At 39.3% G+C, this 22,943-nt stretch overlaps 3 protein-coding genes and 1 long non-coding RNA gene across 9 annotated transcripts in view; 1 reads left to right on the top strand and 3 right to left on the bottom strand.

Annotated features, from left to right (window-relative positions):
* Nucleotides 1–11,821, bottom strand: part of LOC124052224 — a 151,593-nt gene extending 139,772 nt beyond the window's left edge. For both annotated transcript variants that reach the window (XR_006841970.1, XR_006841971.1), the window contains exon 1: nucleotides 11,535–11,821. This is a non-coding gene — a long non-coding RNA (uncharacterized LOC124052224). The remainder of the gene's footprint in view (nucleotides 1–11,534) is intronic.
* Nucleotides 6,597–12,541, top strand: LOC124052221 (catechol O-methyltransferase domain-containing protein 1-like). Of its 3 annotated transcripts, none has more exons than XM_046376211.1 (7): nucleotides 6,597–6,748; nucleotides 8,453–8,571; nucleotides 8,669–8,774; nucleotides 9,636–9,754; nucleotides 10,613–10,667; nucleotides 12,046–12,179; nucleotides 12,279–12,541. In XM_046376211.1, the coding sequence occupies exons 1-7, from the start codon at nucleotides 6,661–6,663 to the stop codon at nucleotides 12,429–12,431; spliced, it is 774 nt and encodes a 257-aa protein (XP_046232167.1). In that variant the 5' UTR covers nucleotides 6,597–6,660; the 3' UTR covers nucleotides 12,432–12,541. The 3 variants fall into 3 exon arrangements, with proteins under 3 accessions (XP_046232167.1, XP_046232168.1, XP_046232169.1); XM_046376212.1 differs by lacking the exon at nucleotides 6,597–6,748 and adding an exon at nucleotides 7,096–7,249; XM_046376213.1 differs by lacking the exon at nucleotides 6,597–6,748 and adding an exon at nucleotides 7,348–7,479.
* Nucleotides 12,542–13,141: 600 nt separating this feature from the next.
* Nucleotides 13,142–16,833, bottom strand: LOC124053007 (voltage-dependent anion-selective channel protein 2-like). 2 transcript variants are annotated; one of them, XM_046377908.1, is made up of 9 exons: nucleotides 16,537–16,833; nucleotides 15,590–15,695; nucleotides 15,447–15,496; nucleotides 15,174–15,326; nucleotides 15,045–15,097; nucleotides 14,721–14,948; nucleotides 14,402–14,552; nucleotides 14,072–14,129; nucleotides 13,142–13,974 (listed from the first exon to the last, which is right to left on the bottom strand). In XM_046377908.1, the coding sequence occupies exons 2-9, from the start codon at nucleotides 15,669–15,671 to the stop codon at nucleotides 13,883–13,885; spliced, it is 867 nt and encodes a 288-aa protein (XP_046233864.1). In that variant the 5' UTR covers nucleotides 15,672–15,695; nucleotides 16,537–16,833; the 3' UTR covers nucleotides 13,142–13,882. The 2 variants fall into 2 exon arrangements, with proteins under 2 accessions (XP_046233864.1, XP_046233865.1); XM_046377909.1 differs by having other exon boundaries at nucleotides 15,624–15,695.
* A 704-nt stretch (nucleotides 16,834–17,537) lies between these two features.
* Nucleotides 17,538–22,878, bottom strand: LOC124052282 (sphingomyelin synthase-related protein 1-like). Of its 2 annotated transcripts, none has more exons than XM_046376346.1 (6): nucleotides 22,671–22,878; nucleotides 21,192–21,767; nucleotides 20,531–20,626; nucleotides 20,298–20,415; nucleotides 20,049–20,199; nucleotides 17,538–19,253 (listed from the first exon to the last, which is right to left on the bottom strand). In XM_046376346.1, the coding sequence occupies exons 2-6, from the start codon at nucleotides 21,746–21,748 to the stop codon at nucleotides 18,949–18,951; spliced, it is 1,227 nt and encodes a 408-aa protein (XP_046232302.1). In that variant the 5' UTR covers nucleotides 21,749–21,767; nucleotides 22,671–22,878; the 3' UTR covers nucleotides 17,538–18,948. The 2 variants fall into 2 exon arrangements, with proteins under 2 accessions (XP_046232302.1, XP_046232301.1); XM_046376345.1 differs by lacking the exon at nucleotides 22,671–22,878 and adding an exon at nucleotides 22,337–22,641.
* Nucleotides 22,879–22,943: the final 65 nt, after the last annotated feature.

Here is a 22,943-nt window from a genome sequence, read left to right as displayed (position 1 = left end):
GGAAAACATCCCTACTCCGATTCTGCAGATTTCTATTAAATACATCTGTCATGTTTTGTGACTCTACGTTTAAAAACATTTCTACTGCGAATACAAATTAAACAAGAAGGCCCCGTTATTAGATAAATTAATCTGTGCAGAGCAAAATCTGTATTTCAGTAAAACAATCCAAATAGCTCAATTTCCACTCTTGAGCTTAGAGCAAATAGGATGCTCAATAAAAACATTGCACTGGCCCTCTCTGTTCAAAAACAAAAAAAAAAAAAAAAATCAATAGCTAGAGGACAAAGAACCCATAGCCATCACTTAATTCTCTTATCAGTGTGATTTAGGGGACAAGGATGATGTTAAATAACTGTAAATCCTTATCTTTGACTTTGTGGGTGGTTTATGGCAGTTTCAACAGCAGTTCAGAGACAGAATGTCCATACCATCCGCGGAATAAAAGATTTATAGCTTTATTACTCTTTGTCTAAAAGAGCAGAGAAACATATAATTGAAAGGAAGAGATAGCAGCTAGCTAGTGGAAGAGCCAGAGAGGGGGCATGCAGGAGCCGGGAATCATCATTGCTAGAGACATATCACAGCGACAGTTTTATGGCGAAAGAGTTGCCCCTCTGTTTTTGGGGGAGCTCGTTTTGATGAAACAAGCGAGATCCAATTTTCTGATTCATCTGCAAACGGTTCGGATTGAGTTTAGTATTCTAACGCCAGGCATCAAACTAGCCTACGTGAGGAGCGTAGAGGTCACGCAGAGGGCTTAAGGAGTCGAAGTCATGAGTTTGCACTCGCACTGTCACAGGCCAGCTCATATTTTTGCCCTCAGTGACAACAAGCCTATTGTTCGCCCTGATAAGGCTTCAGTGTGCACAGTAATGGGAATTAAGCAGGGCATAAGTCAGAGAGAAATTGGGTGACAGCAGATCAATAGATAGTGGTGAAGCCTCAGGGACCATTACTGAAGAGGACCCCTTTGTTTGTCCACTGGTGGGGAGAGTCAGTGGATGTCCAGTTCTGAATTAACTGTCCCTGAAGATTTCCACCACCACCTCACTTCATTATAGTTGGGATAGAAAAAGTTTAGAGATGAAAATCTCAAAACCTAAAAATACCTACTGAATCTGTGGCACTTTTTGTATTTTGCATGTTTTAATTAGTTTTTAGCTAACTGTCTCTTTAATTGGACCTTTGTTACCCTTTGCACTTTGATGTATTTATACTTATATTTATTTTAATCAGTTTTATTAGTATGCTGTGTTCAGTGTTAGAAAATAAGTTCAACTGAAAGTTTGATGAAACAACCCTTTAAAGTCTATATAATGTAAGAAATTTTTTAAAAGATGTCAACGGTGACCTACATAAATTACTTTTTTGGTCTAACAGCCCAAAATCCTAATATATTTAATTTACTATGATACAAGGTAGATAAAAGCAGCAAATACTCACATCAGAGAAGCTAGCACCAGGAAATATTTGTATTTTATCATGAAAAATGAAAAACAATTGGTTATTCACCACAGTTGTGGTCCAATAACTTCCTGTCAGTTACTCAAATAAACAAAACTGCAACAAATCTAGCCATTAATGAACAAAATCTCAGTTAGTAACACTGTTTTCAGCTTCATTTTCTCTGTTTCTACTGAGAGCATGTTGCATTTGTTTTTGTGGACTGTGGGAAAAGTGTACAGCGTGATTAGAGACACCCTGAAGCCCAACACTGGAGCTTGAGGATGAAAATGCATTAACCCTAATCTTTACAGTGTTCAAAATGATTAGCCAGAACATGTGACAACTCCAATAAAGCAGATTCCCCCATTAAGTTCTTAAGGCAAATGCATATTGTGGCAATCACTCTGAGACATTCCCACTTAAACGCACAGATAATTTGTTGTTGCATGGCATTATTCCTGCCCCGTAACCAGACCCCAGCTGAGCGAGCAATGCTCCAGTGATAACTGAAAATATTAATTAGTATATCACGATGGCAGCACATGCATTTTCACTATTAATAAATTCCAAGCCATCGGGTTGTGATTTAATTATGAATTATGTAAATGGTTGCCATGAATCATTTAGGTCTATGCATTTTATTAGCTAAATGGGATAGCATAATGTTGGCATATTACAATGATGACGATTTACACACTTGAGTGATGACAGCACAAGTACAAGAATATTTAGTGACTTGATCACAACTTCATGTAGGTCCCCTGCTAATGGCAAAACAACATTTCACAATGATGAATAATTAACCAAAAATGTTATTAAAGGGTCATGTTTACCCATAGGTCTCAGGATTTTAAAAGTTCTTTGGTGTGTCCATTAAGGCTTTGCATTTGCTCACATCACATATTCTATACAGTAGCAGCAAGGAGAGGAGCTGCTTTGTTTCTTAGCTGAATGTTTTTAGTTTCATTTATTAGCATTTTAATTTATAAGCATTTTTGAAATTAATTAGCTTTTTTCTAAATTGACAAGATTTGCTGCCTTTCTCCATTTTATATCACAGTAAATTGAATTTTTTTTGGACAAAACAAGTGATGGGCATTTGCACTAACCTGATTCCAAACGTTCAAACAGGGGCTGCAACTCTGGCTTTATTTTCGCTGATCTATTGCTGATTTTGTTGATTGCTCAATTAAACATTTGAACTATGCTAGTAGTGAAAAACCTATCACCAGTTTCCTGGAGCTCATAGTGACGTCTTCAAATGTCTTTTTTGTCTGACCAAAAAAGTCCAAAACCCAAACAGATTCAGTTTACTATCAAAGAGGGCTCAAAAAACAGAAAGAAAATCACATTTGAGGAGCAGGAATGGAGATACTTTGGCTTAGAAACTGAATATCTGAACAGATGGACTTATCCATTAAGGCAATTGACCAATTAGAATTTTACAGGCTGAACTGAAAACAAGAATGTTCCTGTGCTGCTGCCACAAAAATAGAAATCAAAAACGGCAGCAAAAATGGTGACAAGCATGGATGAGATATATGCAGCTGTAAGTTTTTGTGAGGCAATATACAGAAATGACCTGAATTAAAGATAAAACTTAAATCTACATGCACCTAGTGACCTACAGCAGCTTCTCCGTCAACTAAACACTGACGGACGTCAGCAGGGCATTGGCATCACTAGCCACTGATTAGTTAGGGGAAAACAAAATAAGATACCCACCACCATAAACACTGGGTGACAGAATTATGTACATGGACATTTGTTTCTATTATGATTTCCTATGAAATCTATAACAGAGTATAGATATCTATATCTTTTTTTTTGCCACTTTTCGTCCTGTCAAGTTGATGTAGTGCCAGGAACAAGGAGTATATTTGGTTTGAAGAGGGCTGTCAAATCAAGTTGTCAGGCTGCACATTCTGATGGAGTCATATCACTCGCTCATCTGTCAGTCGAACAGAAAGACTGCTGCCAAAGTCAAATTTGAGAGTTGAAAGAAGCGGACTTAAATGGCATTTCATTGTCTGGGAGAGCAGAGAAGTCTGACGAGCACAGTTTGGTTCTGATTTAAAATTTGTAGGACATGTTTGCTATGTAGTAATGTGAAGTAGAGAGTAACAGTTTGAATGGTTGCTACAGAAGGTCACTTAAATTGCTATGAAATGTCATGTATAGAAATAGACTCATAAAGTTTCCTGTAATGTGTGATAAAAACAGAATAGTGCCTCATCACGCATACAAAGAAGGCCCACACATTTCAGAGCACATTAATCATCCCAGCCAGCCACCATAAAACACTTCATCTCATAGACAGTAGACTCAAGCCAGGCCGGCCTATAAAATTCAATCATCACAACAGTGTCAGACATTGTTCTGGCATACCAGAAAATTCCCCGACCCGGGGAGCGTGTCTCTCTGCTGGATTGTTATGGTGTTTACTCACTCACTGGGCTTACCCCGAGGCGAGCTCCACACCTCAGCAGCCCAGCTGGAAGCATCCCAGCCCCCCCGCCCCCCCGGAGGAATACTCTACCCTCCCCTGCTGTCGGGACTCTGTCAGAAAGCAGTGACGGCAGGCCAGCAGCCAAGGCTGCCTGGGAACTGGAGACCAGCGAGCATCACATAGCAAGCTATCAGTCAGGTAGAACAGGTACAAGGAGGTGTCATTTAGAAAACAGCTCTTGTCCAAATCTTGTTTGCTGTACGTGAATGAATACTACCAACCGCATACCCTCTTTGTCACACGGGAGGGAACCCGTGCTGCTGCTGTTGCCTTTACGCACACTAGATTTGTTGTCATCATTTGATAGAGTTTCTGCGTCCAGAAAATTAGTGTTTTATTAATGTTGTTATCGTTCTATTGGTGTGGTATGAACGACTCATAAAAGAAGGCTAGCCCCTCCCCCCACCAATTTAGATAAGAAAATGAAGAAAATACAAAAGTATCACCTACATTACCTCCATAGAGTATAAAGTCTTTTTACCACAATGCTTTACATACACTGGGGGACAGAAAAGCATTAAAAGCACATATTAAAGGCCTTTAAACTTTTTATGTTAGGATTAAAATGGAATGTGCATAGGATACGTTTAAAGAGTAATACAAAGTGTAGCACTAAAAGCTCCCAATACTCCTCTGTCTGCTTTTACAAAACAATCAAGGATTTTGTTAGCTAATTTTAAAGTTTACAAGATTGGGAAAGAGATTTATATAACCCTGAGTTTGTATCTAAAATTGGGGAATTTGCAGAATTTTTTAATGTTTTAAAAGATTGTTTTTATGCTAGTCATAAAGATCTGTCATTTCTTTGTCACCTTAAAAAAAAAAAAGAACTGGCACTAGTCTTATCACTAACCCGTGGGGTCGTTGTTTGTCTAGCACACAGATACCTCTAATTCCTCTGAGTCGTTTCAGTTGAAGGTCATGTTATATCAGGCACTTTTCCATGAAAAAAATCAATTGCATGTAGACAGTCTAACACAAAAACTTTTTTCTTCCTATTATCAGCATTGAGACAAAGCCATCATGTGTATCATTATTACAAAAGCTTCTCTAGCTTGACTACACTGCCCCTCTCTGTATGAACACCTACATTACATGTCTTTGACATCATATTTTTTTATTGTCTATTTTATGCACATTTCATACAGGACTGGAAAGTCCTAAATTTACAGAGCCCATTTTTAGTTTTATCATTATAGTGTGGCTTATTAATCTGTCTACTTATGGTAAGTTTTTTGTTAGAAAATAATTAGTTTATCATCAGATATTCAGATGACTGTCACGGAGGACTAAGAAAACCTGGGAAAAATTTAATTTATGCAGGAACTGCTCAATTTAGTTGAATTTAAACAATTCAAATTGGCCTGGTGTTTATCCTATTGACTACTGTTTTCTTTGTCTGTTATATCAGATTAGATTAGCCTTCGCTGTCTGCCTGAGGAGAAATGACTCATTCCAGAAAACACAGTCGACGTAGCAACACACATGTACATTCAAACTATAACATACTGTTTCACATGCACTTCAATAAACATCTAAATATTACATACCAAGAATACAGCACAATACTCTCCACTGATAAAAGCTGCAGTCAACCCACTTACAATATATTGCGCAAATGTCCTATAAATATTTTATAGCAGCCCTAAACCAAAATACTACACAGACGCCCACACTGACACTTCATTTCTGTTCAGTAGGTTGACTGATATAAAATAAAAATATTGGCTCTGTGTTATGCAAGAGCTTTCAAAGGTTCAAGAAAATACTGGACTGTATAAAAGGTCAGTTACCAAAGTTATTCACTACTCCAGCCTTCCCGCCTTAGGCCCACAGTACTGTACAGAAACTTTTTACGTTTTCATTTAGAAAAAACTTTAAAAACAACTGTTGGAAGCACCTGAATGCAACCTCCAGTCACAAACATAATGCATCTTACAGAATAGCTTTGTAAAGAAATCCAGTCAAGTTTTAGTGTCACTATATCTGATACTATATATATTAGATACTCTCGTCAGAAACAAACACGCCTATCAGTCAAATCCCAAACTATTTTCTTCAGTCTTTCAGTCTTCCTAACTCCCTCAAAGTTTTAACTGGAACTCTACGGAGTCAATATTAACTGTAAAAAAATATGTCCAAAATAAACTTTTTGTGTGACTACATCTCTGTGTATAAATCTCCTTAACATCTTTCACTGAAATGAACAAATATGTCTCTTAATGACCAAACACAGGGTGATAAAGCCATCCTTATCAATGACTGCTTGTGGCTTTGGGAAGGAATCATAAACTGTTAAGTATCAAGGCAAAATGCCAAACATAAACACAAAATCCAAACACAACATCGTTTAGAAAATGTTTTATACAATACTTTGTATACTGTAACTTTTGGACGAGAAATTTGTCACTCTTGACTGTTTGCAAACTCAGCTTCAAGTAGCATTTTTTCAGAGTGACCTAAAGTGACCTCACCAACTCATTAAAAGGGTCACTAAGCATCTCTGTCTGAGTACAACTTCTTACTTTCCACTTTACTACGAGTGACCATGCAGTCAAATCAAGGCCGCAGTAATAATCCGATGGGCTAATATGATTGTGTAACATAATACGTACATGAAGCAGTGAGCCGTTGCAGTGGGCGTCTGTTTTAGGATCCTATCATAAGGGCTGTTGTGTGTCATATGACCGCTATTATTTCACATGACTGACCGAATTACAACGTTCAGCAAGCAGGAATCCAGTGATTGTCTCAGAAGCAACAGACCATCACAGTCGACGCAACTTTGCGGTGAGTTGTCTTATCGCGCGTAACGCTTTGCAGCTGCATGCAGGTTTCATGACAGACTCTGTAACATACGGTTAATGAAGACGGATACTGCCAGGTTCACTGGGTGTTGTCAAGTGCACATCCGACATTTTAACAACTTTTCCGTGTCAGTGACTGACTGTAAATTTGTATTTTTTTTGTCATTGTCCTCGGTGGATCGCTGCCAAACACAATGGCAGTCAGAGGATAGCCGTGATCGGATTCTTACATGTGTAATATGCCGATGTAAACGCAAGAGACTCCTCTCAGGCTTGCTATGGCGCTTTAGTCACAGCGGTTCGCCTCTAATCCCACCATTACGGTAAAACGTTCAGCCAATGCGGAAGTGTTCGAACGAGGATCAGTTTTAAATCGCGTGTTGCTTTTAAATCGTCAAAGCCATGTCTTTTCGTAACATTTCCAAAGAGGCACTGGTTGGATCCGTCGCATTGGGAGTGGTTTTTGTCACCGGTTATTTCTTTGGTAAGAATTAAGGTGTTGAGGTCTTAAAATCTTTATAACGTCTCTACGACACCAAGGTAACCTGCCTGTATCAGCCTAAGGTGGGTGGGGGGCGGGACTTAATTAAAAGGACAGTCGGAAAATTTGTTTCGTCTAAATACAGTAAAATTTCACTAAAAAAACGTGTGAAAAGTAAACAGGGGAAGGTGTTTGCAATCAGAACCCCGAGGCTCCAGGACGAGGCGATCCGGGTAATGCTGACTTATTAAAGAGAAAAACTGAAACACGCTGTCGTTTTTTCAGACGTAGAATAAAAGTGTGACAATAATCAGATCGAGTTTAAAACTGAGTGGAAATCTGGCAGTTTGACTTACAAAAGTATTGCAGTTTTCACTGTTGGTTTGGGCTTATTTGTTCTTCGCAAAGGGGAAACAAAATCCCTTGTTCTCCCCCCACCTCCACTGTTTTTTAAAGCTTAGTATAATAATTAGTACAGGTAATAATGCCAGTGATGGTAAGGGGATTTTGGACAAATTACAAAGATTGAATTTTATAGAGGGAAACGAATGGTGCACAGAGTGATCTGAATTTGAGTGTTACATAATGCTACGTCAAAGTAAACTCCAGTTAAGATCAAATTAGAAATTAAATCCAGTGCAGTACGACAGTATTAAATGGATACAAAAACAGCTGAAGCTGAAATAAATGCATAATCATGTTAATCTTATTCTTCACTTCATATCAATCTTACATAATGTATTTCCAGATTTACCAGAGGCAGATTAGCGCCCAGCACAGAACCACACAGTACAAAGTCCTTTCTGTTATTTGTTATTCTGGTTTTCATTGGAACCTGTCCAAGTTCCACAAGTGCAACTACCAGGTGAATATTAGAAACCAGTTGGTGCGCATGTGAACCACAAATGTAGACAAACAAATGAGGGAATATACCAGTCCAAACTGATTTCAATTTATTCTCTCCAGGATGCCAAGTTATAATGTCTTACAACTTTCAGTATTCATTTCTTTATCGCGATCTGTTGCTGCTGGTGAAATAATCGCATTTCCCTACTGTGGTCATTTATCTAAATCTAATAATTACTGAACATTTACTCGACCAGACTTCAATTTCCAGAAGGATGTATAGGCTAGATGGTAAGTCTCATGGCACTATCATGCTCTTAACATCCTTATAATTGTTTCATGGTTCATGTTTGCCCTCAGGGAAAAAGAAATCTTCCAGAATGAGCATCTCTAAAAGTCACTGCGAAGACAACCCACTGATGAAATATGTCCTGAATCACTCTTTGAGGGAGCATCCGGTCCTGCAAAAACTCAGACTGGTAAGGACATCTTGGTATCCGAAATACTGCTGTGCTCAGGCACAAGGAAGCACTCGGAGCCATAAAATGTAACTGTAAAATGTAACATTGTTTTCAGAGGACAATGGAAGACTCCTGGAACATCATGATGGTCGCCAGTGAGCAGTCACAGTTCATGGCCAATCTGGCAAGACTAATAAAAGCCAAGAAAGCATTAGAGATTGGTAAGGTCCTCAAAGTAATCATCACATCTTGTGTCTGACGCATGCACATCTGATAGTCCTTAAACATGTCAAAGAGCAACCTTCACATGCACACAAGAAGCCAGGGTACAAGGAGGAATTCGGCTGTGCAGGAATTTGAATGTTTTTGGGCTACGACGCAACATAAGCTTTATTTAGACAGCACATGTCACTTCAAAGTGTTTTCCATGTACTAAGAAAAACATTAGAATGACATTCAGAAACAATAAGAAATAAAGCTAGAATAAAACCAATTAAAATAGAATTAAACTGGATTTTACGGTCCAGTGTGGGGGATTTGGAGGGATCTTTCTGGTAAAAATGCAGTATCTTTATGCTTTCATTAGTGTACGGTCACCTGAAGTTATGAATCATTTTCATTACCTTATAATCAGCCCATTGTACCTCCAAAGGTCTTCTGCAGAGTCCATGATGCTGCACTGCCATGTTTCTGCTGTAACCCAGATCAGACAAACCCAACACTGGCTTAGAGAGGGCCTTTTTTTCATTATGAGCAGCCAGCATAAGAGAAGAGTGAGGTGAGGGGTATTCAACTGGATGCAATCTTAAAACGTCACTGACAGGAAAAGTGCAGTGACATTGGTGGGATTAGTAGCAGCAAAGTCAGTAAGTCCAGTATAGACAGTGCATGCATCAGTCTGGTTGGGTAAATGGGGTTTCTTTGTTACCCCAAACTCTAACAACTCAGATCACTTCAGATTAGCTGAGAGTAACCTGGTAACTCAAGTTCATGTTGACATACTGAATGGACACTCTAAAGGGCCCATTTAGCCTTTTCTGTCATCGTCCTGCCATGCTGATTTTGATACCTTCTCACCACAGGAGTATACACAGGTTACAACACACTGAGCATGGCACTGGCTTTGCCTGACGATGGAGTTGTGGTGGCATGCGACATCAGTGAAGACTACACCAACATTGGCAAACCCTTCTGGAAAGAGGTACCATTCACATCCATGATGTATTATTTGCGAAATTATCTCATGGTGTTTATTAAGTGATATGTAAAGCTGCTGTATTGTTTCTATAATGCAAAGTGGTGATCAGCACTGAGGATTTTCATACACTGAAAATTATATTTCTGTTTGATACACATGGAGCAGACTTGAGCGTCTGTTAGTATTCTGCAATAATTGGTTAATCAATTAAGTATTTTATCAAGCAAAAATGATTCACTGGTTCAGTGGCTTTGGGTTTGGGACTGTTCTTCAGACAAAACAAGCAGTTAGGAAATTTGACTGGCTTTGTTTTCCCTTATGGAAGCGTGATTATGCCATACTGTGAGGAAAAAAGGGAGGGAAAAGAAGCTTTGCTGCAAAAATAATCATTTTCAAAATTACACATCACTTTAGGAAGTTTACTCTAATTTGCAGCTGTCAATAAATGCCAAGTTCAGTCTCAGTGTTTCACACAGTGGTCTGAATAACTGCTCATTAGAGGATTAACAATTCAGTTTAGGGTAAATTTTGTTTATATGTTTGTTCATAAACATTCTTGTGTTCATTAGCAATGGAATATTCTGAATACGAAGCTTATATACACTATGTAAACTTACAATCAGCTGTATCCAGGCTGAGACTGCTGTATACTATTTTTATCATAATCCAGAAAATGGCAAACACAGGTTTTGCAACTGTTTTTATAATCAACTCAAAAATACAATAAATACCATCACGCATACAAATACCCTCGCAAAAAGACATCCTGGTGTACCGCGATACATCGTTTCTCTTCTGTTTTCAGTTTATCTGCGGCACTTTTACTTTAAAGATATTCTTGTTTCTTTTTCTATTTTACAGGCAGGAATTGAACATAAAATTGATCTACGCATACAGCCAGCACTGAAGACTCTGGGTATAGTAACACAACTCTTTTCTTATCTCGCTGTTCTAAATTGGAGATGTACAGTTTCCTGATGCAAACCTTACAAAGTTCACCCCACGACTGCTTTAACCTCTTTAACTTCTCTGTCCATCACCTTAACTGGCATCAGTGGTTGAGAACAGACCACAGACTGCAGAAGAGAGGCGTTTTTGGGTCTGGAAAATGAAGCCAACGGGAAAATGCTTTCACCCTGCAGTCTTTCTAATGGCTGGCAAAGGGGTGAAGAGATAGTGACCCTACTTTTTACTTGATTTATTACCTCAATAAACAGTTTCCCTATGAATTCCTTGTGGTTTTAGTCGCTACTGCAGTACAGCTTGAGGTACAGCATGTGAACTATGGTCCCGTTTAGGGTAAAACAGACGATAAGATGATAATAGCCGAGCTTTATTTTGAAAGTGTCATGAGATAACTTTTCTCGTTCATTAATTCACATCACCTGAATTAAAGCAGGATATGCTTTTCGGTATGGCTACCTTGTGGCTGACAAGTCGCTACCGCAGCATGTGTTCGGGTTCAGATTTCTAAAGCTCGGATCGTTAAATTAATTTCTAAAAGTTTGCATGCAAATGAAATCTTTCATCGCGTAAAATCGTGAAGGCGCCACCCGAAAGTGTCAGAGTGTGGCCAACAAAACACATAACGTACATTGTTCCAGTGCTGTTTCCACATTATCTTCCCTACAGTTTGTGATTGACTGGGTTTTAAAATCGGTAGCGCCACACGAGCAGCAGATGCGTCTTAGCTAAACCCGTTCAGCTGAGGTAACGACATAGCAAGGTGTAACCTCACCTGAATACTGACAAAGGCAGCTAACAGCTACATAAGTTTTGGTACCTGGATTCCAGTTGCACCACCGACGAGGTCCAGTTGCTGCTCTTCCCTTGATTCACCACACTTCATAAAAACGTTGTATGAACTCCTGACAAATTGCCGTTGTTTCAAAACACAAATGCTAACCGCCGGACGGACGGTGACAGCGTCTGACGTCAGTCAGCTCACGTGGCGTTGTTATATTTAATTGGCTTTTATTTTTCAATTTTTATATACGTACTTTTGTTTATTTTACTTTACTAACGGTATCCAGCATTAGCGAAATGCCTGTCATGTTGCCAACACCTATGATTAATAATTTCAATTATATAATTATAATAATGAGTATTTATAATCAAAAATAAAATAAAATTCATTATTTCAAATTGTCTGTCCAAATGAGTTTCTTACCCAGCAGTGGGAACACTACTGACCAGAGGGTGATAAATGTCAGAGATGTTACATAAACCGATAAACAGATGTTGCATATAACCTGAAGCTAAATTTACTTCTTTGTTCCTTCTGTTTTTTTCAGATGATCTCTTGTCTTCTGGCCAGGCTGAAACATTTGATTTTATCTTCATTGATGCAGACAAAGTTAACTATGACAACTACTACGAAAAGTCTCTGCAACTGTTGAGGAAAGGGGGCGTCATTGCGGTTGACAATGTGAGGGTTTCATTCAAGTCAAATATTTATGTTTTACATGTTGCAGTAAGATATCTCAAGCATCTCAGTCTCTACACTTTTCTCTTTTTTTTCCTGCAGGTCCTGTGGGGTGGAAATGTGCTGAATCCAGCCCCTGATGACCAAGACACTGTGGCCATTGATAAGCTGAACAAGAAGTTGCATCGTGACACTCGAATCACCCTGAGCATGCTCACAGTGGGAGATGGGCTCTCGCTGGCAATTAAACTGTAGGACAAGCATTTGAAAACTTTAGCAGTTTCGTAGGAAGGGAAACCATGAAATACTGTATGTCCTTTGCAGATTAGGTGAACAATGTTATGGCGGGTATGTGATTGTACCTGTAACATGTGTTTTTTTCAGTGCCTAACTATACTTGTTTTATATCAGAATCTGTAATAATCTAATGGTAGCTCATCATCATACAGTTCAAAGACAAACTGGAACATTTGAACAAAAAAGTGTCTGTGTCGTTTGTTTTTGTACACATTCACATCCATCCATCCAGTTTCTATACCGCTTATCCGTCAGGGTCGTGGGGGAGCTGGAGCCTATCCCAGCTGACTACGGCGAGAGGCGGGGTTCACCCTGGACTGGTCGCCAGTCAATCGCAGGGCCAACACACAAAGACAGACAACCACACACTCTCACGCTCACACCTAGGGGCAATTTAGAGTAGCCAATTAACCTAATGTGCATGTTTTTGGTATTGTGGGAGGAAGCCGGAGAACCCGGAGAGAACCCACGCAGGCACAGGGAGAACATGCAAACTCCACACAGAAGGGTCCAGACCGGGATTCAAACCTGGAACCCTCTTGCTATGAGGCGACAGTGCTAACCACTGCACCACCGTGCTGCCCGTACACATTCACATCATTAACCAAATTCATGTCGTTCTGCTGTCAGATTATGTATTACTGTCAAGTTACAGGAGAGGATGATGGTTGATTTCAGGACTTTATTGCAAAGGTTAGACACACACCAACACACAAACTGCTTCCTGATTAGTGTCACAGTCCTCAAACATGGTGATAATTCACTCCCATATTATTTCACTCAAATCACACTGAGGAAAAGAACATCCATTTAGCATTGTCTAGCAGCTTAGAAGCAGGTATTTCAGGTAGTGGAGGTCTCAAACTCATCACACAGCACAATAAGCCTCTCTAGAAAGATAAGTGAAGACCAGCCAGTAATTTGGCTTCAATCTTGGTAAGCATATTTTGTTGGAGTAACTTCCAACAGGAAGAACATCACTACCAAAATATAAATAAGATGTGCAATTAAAACAAAGGTGAAAGAGCTTAAATAAAGGTATAGTCTACTGTGCAAAATAACAGCTCAGATTTACATTCTACATAATCACATTATCACAGCAAAATAACAAGGTCTGGTTTTCTGAAAGCCTTCCCGGACATGGTGCACCCAAAAGAGGGTATTTTTCTTTTTCTATCGATGTGGAGGATAAATTGGCAGAAGGATTCACTGATTTATAAACACACGTGATTGAAACATGACTAGTTATTGTGATCACAATGAAAGGAAGCTGGTGGAAAGGTTTCCATCTTAACAGTGCTCGAGTACTGGGGTTCTTTTTTTAGTTTGTTTTGGCTTCATCTCTTTAAAATATTTCTTATTGAACCCTTAGGGTCAGATTCCTCTGATATTCCTATTCAAGCAGATCCTCATGCCTCCAACTCCAGGCCCAGACCAAGTTTGTGTCCACCGGCATTGAGATTCTTCCCATCGACCAGTGCAGACAGGACTAGTTTCATACCTAAAATACAAAAACAGACATATATTTTGAAGTTGCTGAAAAAGAGGTGTTTGTAGGTGCTTTTCAAATTGTATATTGGACTATAAATAGCTCTTACCAGGCCGCAGGGTCTGGGTGTATCCAATTCCTACCAAGCTGGAGTTATTTACCTTAGCCTGGAGAAAAAGCATGAAATCAACACACTAACATTCAAAGAGTATATACAGTACTGGCTGCAATGCTACACACACCAACACATTTATTTTAATTATCTCTCAGTAAGCAAACAATATTCCATGAGAACAAAGTGGAAATTATCAAGTGTCATAAACACCAATTGCTTGTTCCTTAGTTCATGACGGGTTTCAAAACAAAATTTTTTAGATACCTGACGACAAACGTGGGCAAACACAACTTCCTTGAAAAAGATGAACAAAGAGATACTTACTGATATGGAAGCACTGGAGTCTAACTGGTATTTGGCAGCAATTCCAAAGCGAGTGCCATTGCTGCCTGCTGTCCAGGCAAGATTCACAGCAGTCTCCAGTTTGTCATTTACCTTCTGGTAAATGGAGCCACCAAACTCTGAACCATCATTTCTGAGAGAGAGAAAAAAAGTGCAACATCACCTGCATGACAGTCATTTTCAAACAAAGATACTACATGATCAAGAGGATCAGCCAGTTCTTTGGAAAGCTATGTGTGTAGCTTAGCAATTAAGTTACTAATCTTGCTAAATTCAAATATTTGCTGATCATAAAACTTACACATTGGTGTGGAGCTGGAAGTCACCGGTCTTGTAACCAACTGCAAAGTTGCTGTGGATCATCTTGGACTTGGCTGTGTCAAAGGACATCTGGTATCCAGCCAGCCAACCTTCGTAGCCCGCCACTGCTGCTCCATGGATAGTAGGACCAGCGAAATCTAAATCTACATCAACACCAGCATTAAGGTATTCCCTTTTATAAGCTGTCTTGACCTTGCCGCTCTTCTTGCTGTGGAATTCAAAAAGAAAAACTGAAGTTGGAAGGGCGTTCTCTGTACAACAACTGGAAGTTATGATTTAATGAATAATATAACAGGTGGCTTACCCAGTGTTCGGTGAAAATGTAGTGTCAAAAGTAAGCTTCAGTCCTTTGGTGATCTAAAGAAGATCATTTAATGAGTCACGCTTCATTTAGAGCCCAGGATGATCAGCAAGATAGCAGTGTTCAATTTACCTGATCCTCAACACATATTTCTGTTCCAAGTGTGTTTTCCGTGGTCCACTTCTCTGTGAAAGTCAGCCCGTACTCCGCCCACTTGTACTTGGTCTCAAGGGTTCCGGTGACCTTGCTGGTGTCTATGTTGGATGAGCCAGATGTCTTAAACTCCTGAAGCGAATACAAGAGGAAATTAATGCTACCTGGAAACAATACAGCAGGTTAAAGGAGTTTATCCACAACCCACTACAGGCTTTATATGGTGTAATATACAGTAACAGCCAAACTCACCACTCCACTTGAAGACTTTGTCTTCACATCAAGCTTAACCAGTCCAAAACCTGCAAGGACAATGAAAGTGAGGGACTACATTCTGGGCTTGGTAGCACATCTCAATGAGCCGGCCTGTCCTCTGAGGGGCAATAAATACACACTTATAAAACTGCCTTTTATCTTGCTTCCAGTTACCATATCCCTTATTGAAGATGTCCTTTGCTGATTTTCCAAGGTCTGCATATGTTGGAGGAACTGCCATTTTGCCTGTCAAACAAAGGAAAAGAACATTTCAGAAACCGTAAATGTTAACTTAGGTGAGAAAGATATCAATCTGTCAAGTGATGAAGCCTTTAAAAGGATGGAAATTTGTTAAGAGGATCTGCATTTCTTACTACTTAAAATGTACAACTTTGGGGTTTACAAAATTACGTAATAATAATTATACTAATTATTATTATACTAAGTGGTACTAACACTTCAGCAGAATTGTATTCCAGGCAGGGTGAAGAAAACTTTCTAACTATTCTATTAGACAGCTATAAAGCGCTTTCCCTGACCTTAAAACATTTCTGTTGTCAGACACCTGCAGCACTTGAGTCATACGGTCTCCATTACTCTCAGATTCTGTCGTCACGTCAAGGTTAGACCGGTGCCTTGACTGAAACGATCTGCTTACTGTAACCCGGCAAAACGCCATTTAATGTTTCTTTTTCTTTCTACCACGACTAATAATTTTAGGCGTGAATATAAATATCAAAGCAACCGTTTGTAAAATAACATTTTTGTTAAAAAAAAAAAAAAAGGAGGAATAATGACATAAGTTAACCGAAATTAAAGGGACTGTCGGTTGTTCAGATGCATACGCAGTTCAGGATTGCTCATTTATATATTTTTTCATTTAACAAATAGATAATAGTGTCTGGCACCGATATGAAATATTCCACTGTTACCGGTTCCTGCTTAAGCATTTTGAAGGAGTTTGAACACATGAGGATAGTAGGGGGCGTTTTCTAGCTAGCAAATGGGATGTTTGGCAACCAGTTTACCGACATTTCAACAAAACACAACATGAGCAGCCTAAGTAATTATAAGGCCAATTACTTACCGAGTATTAGTGTTGCTGACGATGTTGTTGTCAAGTTGTGAGACAGGAAACGCGGCAGGGACCGGTGTAGGACGATATGGAGGAGACACCGAAACAAACACCTTCCTGACCTCGGCGCCGCAGGACCCTAAGTATAGCTGTTTAACTCTGTGCCCGTCTGAAATCGCAGCGAGATGATAATGTAGTAATTCCTACTTGATCAAGCATGTGTTCTACGGTTTCTGGAAATCGCAAACATAGTTCTTGTCATTATCAAAAGACAATATTTGACATGCCAAATGTGCGCAAAACAGCACACCGGCAAAGGTGAGGACCTCTAAATCGTCATGGTAACCACAGACGGTGTTTTTTTTTTTTTGCTTACGTTTTATTACCGCGACCAAAAAGAAAGGAACACAATGCCAAGGAAATTAAAATAAAAAAAGAGATTAAAGTAAAACATATAAATCATGTATATCGCATTAAACAATTACTACTTTAATACACATTGTATTATTATAATGTTTGTAATTGCTGGTCCCTACCATTGACATATATTATCTTATCTAAAAATGCCTAAGTCATTTATTTAATCTTAGTTATTATGAAAAACAGCAAGTTTTCTCATATGTCAAGCATCATCCTCTGATACATACTTTCTGACTGAGATTATTATTTTATGCCATAATTTCAATTTTGGGGGGAGTTTTTTGTGTTTCCTGAAAAACCTGAAAAAATGAATTATGCGATTATTTTAAGAAGGTGTCGATATACTGTCAGTGGGTTGTACATTCAGGGTAGGATCCTTAAAGAAACTTATGTTACTAAAACATTATTTATCACAAGTGCTTGAGTGTCCACTCATCATCCAAAGCTGGTTATTGGTTAAAATACACAATAAATATTAGTTTTTTACATGTTTGTAAAGTGATTATCTCTCATTCTCAAGACGAAATGTATCTATCTATGTAGAACAGACGTTCATTATGTGGTTGTGCAGAGAGCAGGAAAAAAACAACGTGTCTGGTCTTTGATGTCAGTTCTTTAATGATGAAAATGACTGAAGGAGACATGAAACGAGTAATGTGGCTCTGCAGGAGCACATGAATGCAACAGCATCATTCTTCAATGAAAGGACGTGTTGCAGCATGTCAACTCCACTTAAAATAATCATGTTTTTAACATGCTGTAATGACCAAATCAATTACATCTGGCAAGTTTCACTATATGAAGTGTAGAGGCCAATCTGAAATAAATATTACACTTAAAAAGCACATTGTGTTTCAAACAAATACATAGTTAAGAGCAACTGTAAACATATTTCTCCATGTGCATGTTGCTATAACACTGTATATGAAATATAAAAATACCTATCGACATTTACAAAATGAAATAAATTAATATAAACAAATACATACAAATTTAAGGGTCCTTTTAAAGAACTATTACTATAGACTAATGTTAACGGATTAGGGAAAGCTCACTTTCTATGCAAGTCTGGTCATTTACACTCTTATGGTGATTTTTTAAAAAAAACACTATAGAACTATCCAACGGTAAACATTAAAGATTTGGGAAATTTTTACACAGATAAACCTATTGTGACACTCAAGGTAATTGGCAAATGGAATTATATTTAAGACAGCTGGAAAAATCTTTGTTATTCCCTGTTTTGGCTTATACTGACGTTTCCTTGAATGCATCTTTTCTAGGTCTGGTAAGGAAGAGGCCATAGCTAAGTGAATAATATCAACAGAGGTCTGTTGTACTTTACCGTTTCTTTCAATGAGCAATGAATTACTCTGAGAACATTTAGTAATGCTGTTAAAATGGTCGCAATCTCCAGGAATGAAAAAGGTTTTCATCACTGATAATATATGAAATGTAGATCTTTAAATATTGCTTTAACAGTGGTCCGTAGTGTTATGTTTCCATAAACTACACAGCGGCTGGTCAGACATATTTTCAGTCAAGAATATGGATCCAAGCCTTGAAATTATCAGGTACTGTGATTGCACAGAAAATAAAAAAACTGCTGAGAAGGTTTAGGTAACACTCTCCGTCTGAGATTTTTTGATGTGGCTTCTTTCTGTCATGTGCAAACAAAATACTTTGACAGATGAGTAAGCTGCAAATTACTGAAAAATGCAGCCCATGCTACATAAAATGATACATCTTTATAGAAGAAAAACAAGCAACCAACAAATGAGACATATCCCCACTCCGCCTAATATGGTAAATACGGTTTCAAGGAAGCAGGTTAGAAGGTGAGATCGAGATTATAAGAATGTATGGCTCTATGTATCCAATCAGGCCTCGATGCTAACAGGATCACATCAGTTATCTTTGTTGATGATCACACCTCAGTTGGCAACTTGACAAAGCAGACACAGAAACAGCACAGGCTAAGAAGCATAACGCTAATGCTGCTCATTATCCAATCAGCCTCCTCATCACAGCAGGTCTAGAGAAGGGCCAGCAGTACTCATTGGGGACAGGCCCGTTCACATTGCACTCAAAGAAGGAGAACATGGGGAACCAGATGCGAGCTCGTCGACTCTGCTGGTAGGCCCGGGTGTTGGCCAGAGTGTGGTAGTACAGGAAGAGTCTGGTAGTGATGTAAAACGCTATGAACACGTCGATGGAGTAGTGCTCGTGTGCAGCCAGGATGAAGAAGATGCCAAAGAGATTCAGGACCCAGGACAACGTGTGAATGAAATTCCAGCTCCGTGGAGTGTCTGTGAAATGAGAAAAAAATAAAAGCTGAAGATACAATCGTTAAAGTATTACTCTGTTGTTGTTGTCTGCAGTTTCACGACACCATTCAGAGATTTTTCACACTCTCTGAGCTGACAGACGACTTCTGCGCAGGTCAGACGGAAGAAAACTTGTTTTTATTCCAGTTGTAATACCAGAGAACGGCACTGGATGGCAACAAAAGTGCAATATTGCCTCATACAGTTGCATTGTTCCCTGCTCTACCTGGGTCCTCCTCTTGATACATTACTTTAACCCTCTAATGTCCCAGCTTTCATCAACAGTAACTTTTTGTGATTTTCATGAATGGATATGGACAAAAACTCGTGACCACTGTGACATTTTAAAAGCAACTATGTGTAAGTCTTAACACAAAGTAAATTTAAAGCTATTATCTTGTGTTTTACTTAAAATCAGGCTTGAATTTAAAACCCCATGTGAAACAAAAAAATAGTATCTTATCATTTTTGGTATATTTTGATTATTGTTTTGCTTTGCTCTTTTGGAACTAGATCAAGAACGACCATTTAGGTAAGCCTTAAATTAAGTTACCAAGTCTTTAATCATAGAACAGACCAAAGGGCGTAAGTGATGTTTAAAGCTTCAGTTTGGTCTTTTTAAAATTAAATTTAGTTAGTGATATTATGATTTATTCCGCAGCCATTTCACCTTAGTCTTAATAGGAAAGGGCCTTTCTAAGTTACGTAAGTGGTTCTGTTCTCCACAGAAGGTAAAACAAACAAACAAAAATGAGCTAAGACTGAGAGGCTACTCACACTCTGTGACAAAGAAGTTGAGCATGGTAAGGACCACAGTGTGGCCACTGAACATGTAGTCACCACACGTATGCACTCCGGTCAGGGTCATCCCAAAACCGCTCCAGATGGCTACAGCGCGCTGCAGTTTGGCCCACATGTCACCGTACATCTGGAAGAAGAGCAGATGTAAAACTATCAGTACTGCGATATCTCAGAAAGAAGATCATGTTTAAGAATTAATACACAAAAAATTTCATTATGTCTTACCTTTCCTGAGCATTGCAGGTGCTGTCCTGGCACAGACAGGGAGGTGACAAACATGGTGATACAGCGCAGCATGAACACCGTCCCCATGAGGCTGCACATGCGCCGCAAAAGGATCGACCTACAAGTCACGGGAAACAGTTAACCTGTAGCGTCCATGGTGCTGACCTAAGGAACACACTGCAAACATCCTACAGTAGACTCTCTGTAGGGAAAACACTCATATGAAAGACTACCTGTGTTTGTGGAGCAACAGAACCAGCAACCAGATATTACAGAGGATCACTCCACATGCTTCAGCCATAGCAAAGGCCCATGGTATTCTGGGCACACTGTTGGAAAGAGGAAATTGATTGGAAAAAAGGATGAATCAATAATAATTTTGTTACATAAATCATTAATTAAGCAGCATTAGTATTAGCTAAGTTAAGGCTTAAATACTTCAAACAGATACTAATTTCTATGTTGAAAGTTTCTAACTTGACTGATTTTAAATACCAAAATATGGATCCTAAATACAAAAATAATTTACAGGCATTTCTCTAAAATTAGCTTTCACAATAAACTATGATATTCCACGTAAAGCTTAAAGCTGATCATAAATGAGTCACACTACAAAGTAGGTCACTTTAAAAAACACTCAAAGATCTCTTTGAACTAAAGCTAGCCCATCAGGAATATGTGAGGACAATAATAGAAACATGCTACAAGGAAGTAGGGCAATTATAATGTCCACCATCTGGTGTGATATTCTGACAGTTGATAAAAATGCATATTTTTGTTTCGCTCGCTCTTTGGAATTTCAAAGCTGGCTGTTTCTGTTGTTTTTTGAAGGCCACCCAGTGCCCCAGGTCAGAAAAACAAGGTCTGAGAGTGTCTTTGCTATCACGTACCCACCTGTCAAGGAAGATATCTGGCAGTGGAGGGTATGTGCGCATGTCAGGCACCCTCTCATGCACGATGACCATGACAAAGGACGTGAATCCAAACACAAACACCACATAGATGGAGCTAAGCACTGTCTTCCAGTACTCTGGATCCAGGCGCCTTGTCTGTTGCTTGTACTTCCCATTAGTGTACTGGTGATACTCCTCTCCCACTGGAGCAGTGTCAGTGCTATCACAGTCTCTGCCTGACTCTCCATTACACAGCCAGTCCAAACTGCCTCCGGAGCCTGTAGGAGAGTGGCCATCAAAGGGAAGGCCCAGCTCTTCTAACACGTCTATGTTCTGTTTCTGGAGTTTCCGGATGGACACCATCAGCCGCTTGATGTCCCCCAGGACCTTGAGCTCCAGAGGGGGTGATCGGAGGTCATACTCACTGAGGGCGAGCAGACTGGTGCCATCCAGTCGGTGCTTGTTGCACAGCAGGTCCACGTAGTCACAGAAGCCCTCTTCCTTCAGCCATTTGGCGACGTGTTTGGGCGTCCAGCGACGGACACTGAGCTGTATCATTTCCTTTTCACTCTGAGGGCTGAAGGAAAAGAACATACGAGTGTCACACAAACAGCTAGACTCTCCCTTACTGTCAAACAGGGTTCCTTGTTGACTCGGTCACCACCAACAAAAAAAAATCTTAAGGAGAAGTAGACACTCAAAATTTCCACTGAATCAGCAATACTAATTCCTAACAAACTACATATAACTGCCACATAGACTGAGAATAACTTCACTTTGCGAGAAAAAAAAGTGATAAATAACTTCAAGACATTTGCTGAGCTCCACAGACAAGCCGAGTATTCACAACTTGAGCAAATATTTGAGACAAGAGTTTGCCAAGAGAAGTTTGCACAATAGAAATCACACCCTAAAAATGTGGGTGAAGGAGCAGACATATTCCCCAGGCCAGAGGCTGCCGCTGAGACTTAAAAGATAGTCATGGATGTTCACTAGTTGGTTGTTTTCCCCAATCTTATTACTAATCACCTTATCCTAGACACTTAACGAATTAATATCGTCTCAATTAAAAAAAAAATCAAGCCATCGGTACAGTGTTAACATATCTAAAACTTCATGTTATGAGAATACATAATATTTTGGCACCATAGCTTTTGTGGTTTACAAGCGGTCCGTAGATTAACTTTATCCAATAAGAAAAACATGCAACTGCATCAACCGACATCCCCGGCTGTCAGTAAGGTGGGGCCAGGAGCTAATCCTACTGACATCTTTTTGTATCTTGTAAGATAATTAGCCAACATGGTACAAGACGGTGTGTGTAACCACAAGCATTAATGGGGTAGACATGAAACCAAACGAAAGCATCCTTTCTTCTATCTCAACAACCCTGCCCCACTAGGCTAATTTAGTGCTGGCTAAAGTTAGCTACCAAGCCATTTGCTAGCTTAATCAATGCGTGCGCCTTACGCTCACTCACCTGCACTGAGATGTAACAGAGGACGACACAGAGGCTCTTTTATTTAGCTAGCTAGCTAAATAGCATCTCAAATAAATCTGACGAAATCTTATTAGCATTTCTTGCAATAACACGGTCTCGTTGTAAATCATTTCGCCCTGGCTTCGCGCTGGTTAGCATTACTGTTGACAACATAAGGTAGTAATGTCCACAATAGCTGCGCAAAGAAAAATTCGGCTAGAGGTGCTCAGCTCCGCTTGACCAGCAGTGATACCTACTGGTGAAAATGTGGTA

This window comes from Scatophagus argus, chromosome 21 (genome assembly GCF_020382885.2).
Source record: "Scatophagus argus isolate fScaArg1 chromosome 21, fScaArg1.pri, whole genome shotgun sequence".
Taxonomy (NCBI): Eukaryota; Metazoa; Chordata; class Actinopteri; family Scatophagidae; genus Scatophagus; species Scatophagus argus.
Note: the sequence above shows the minus strand (reverse complement) of the source record. Positions and strands in the feature narration are given on the sequence as shown.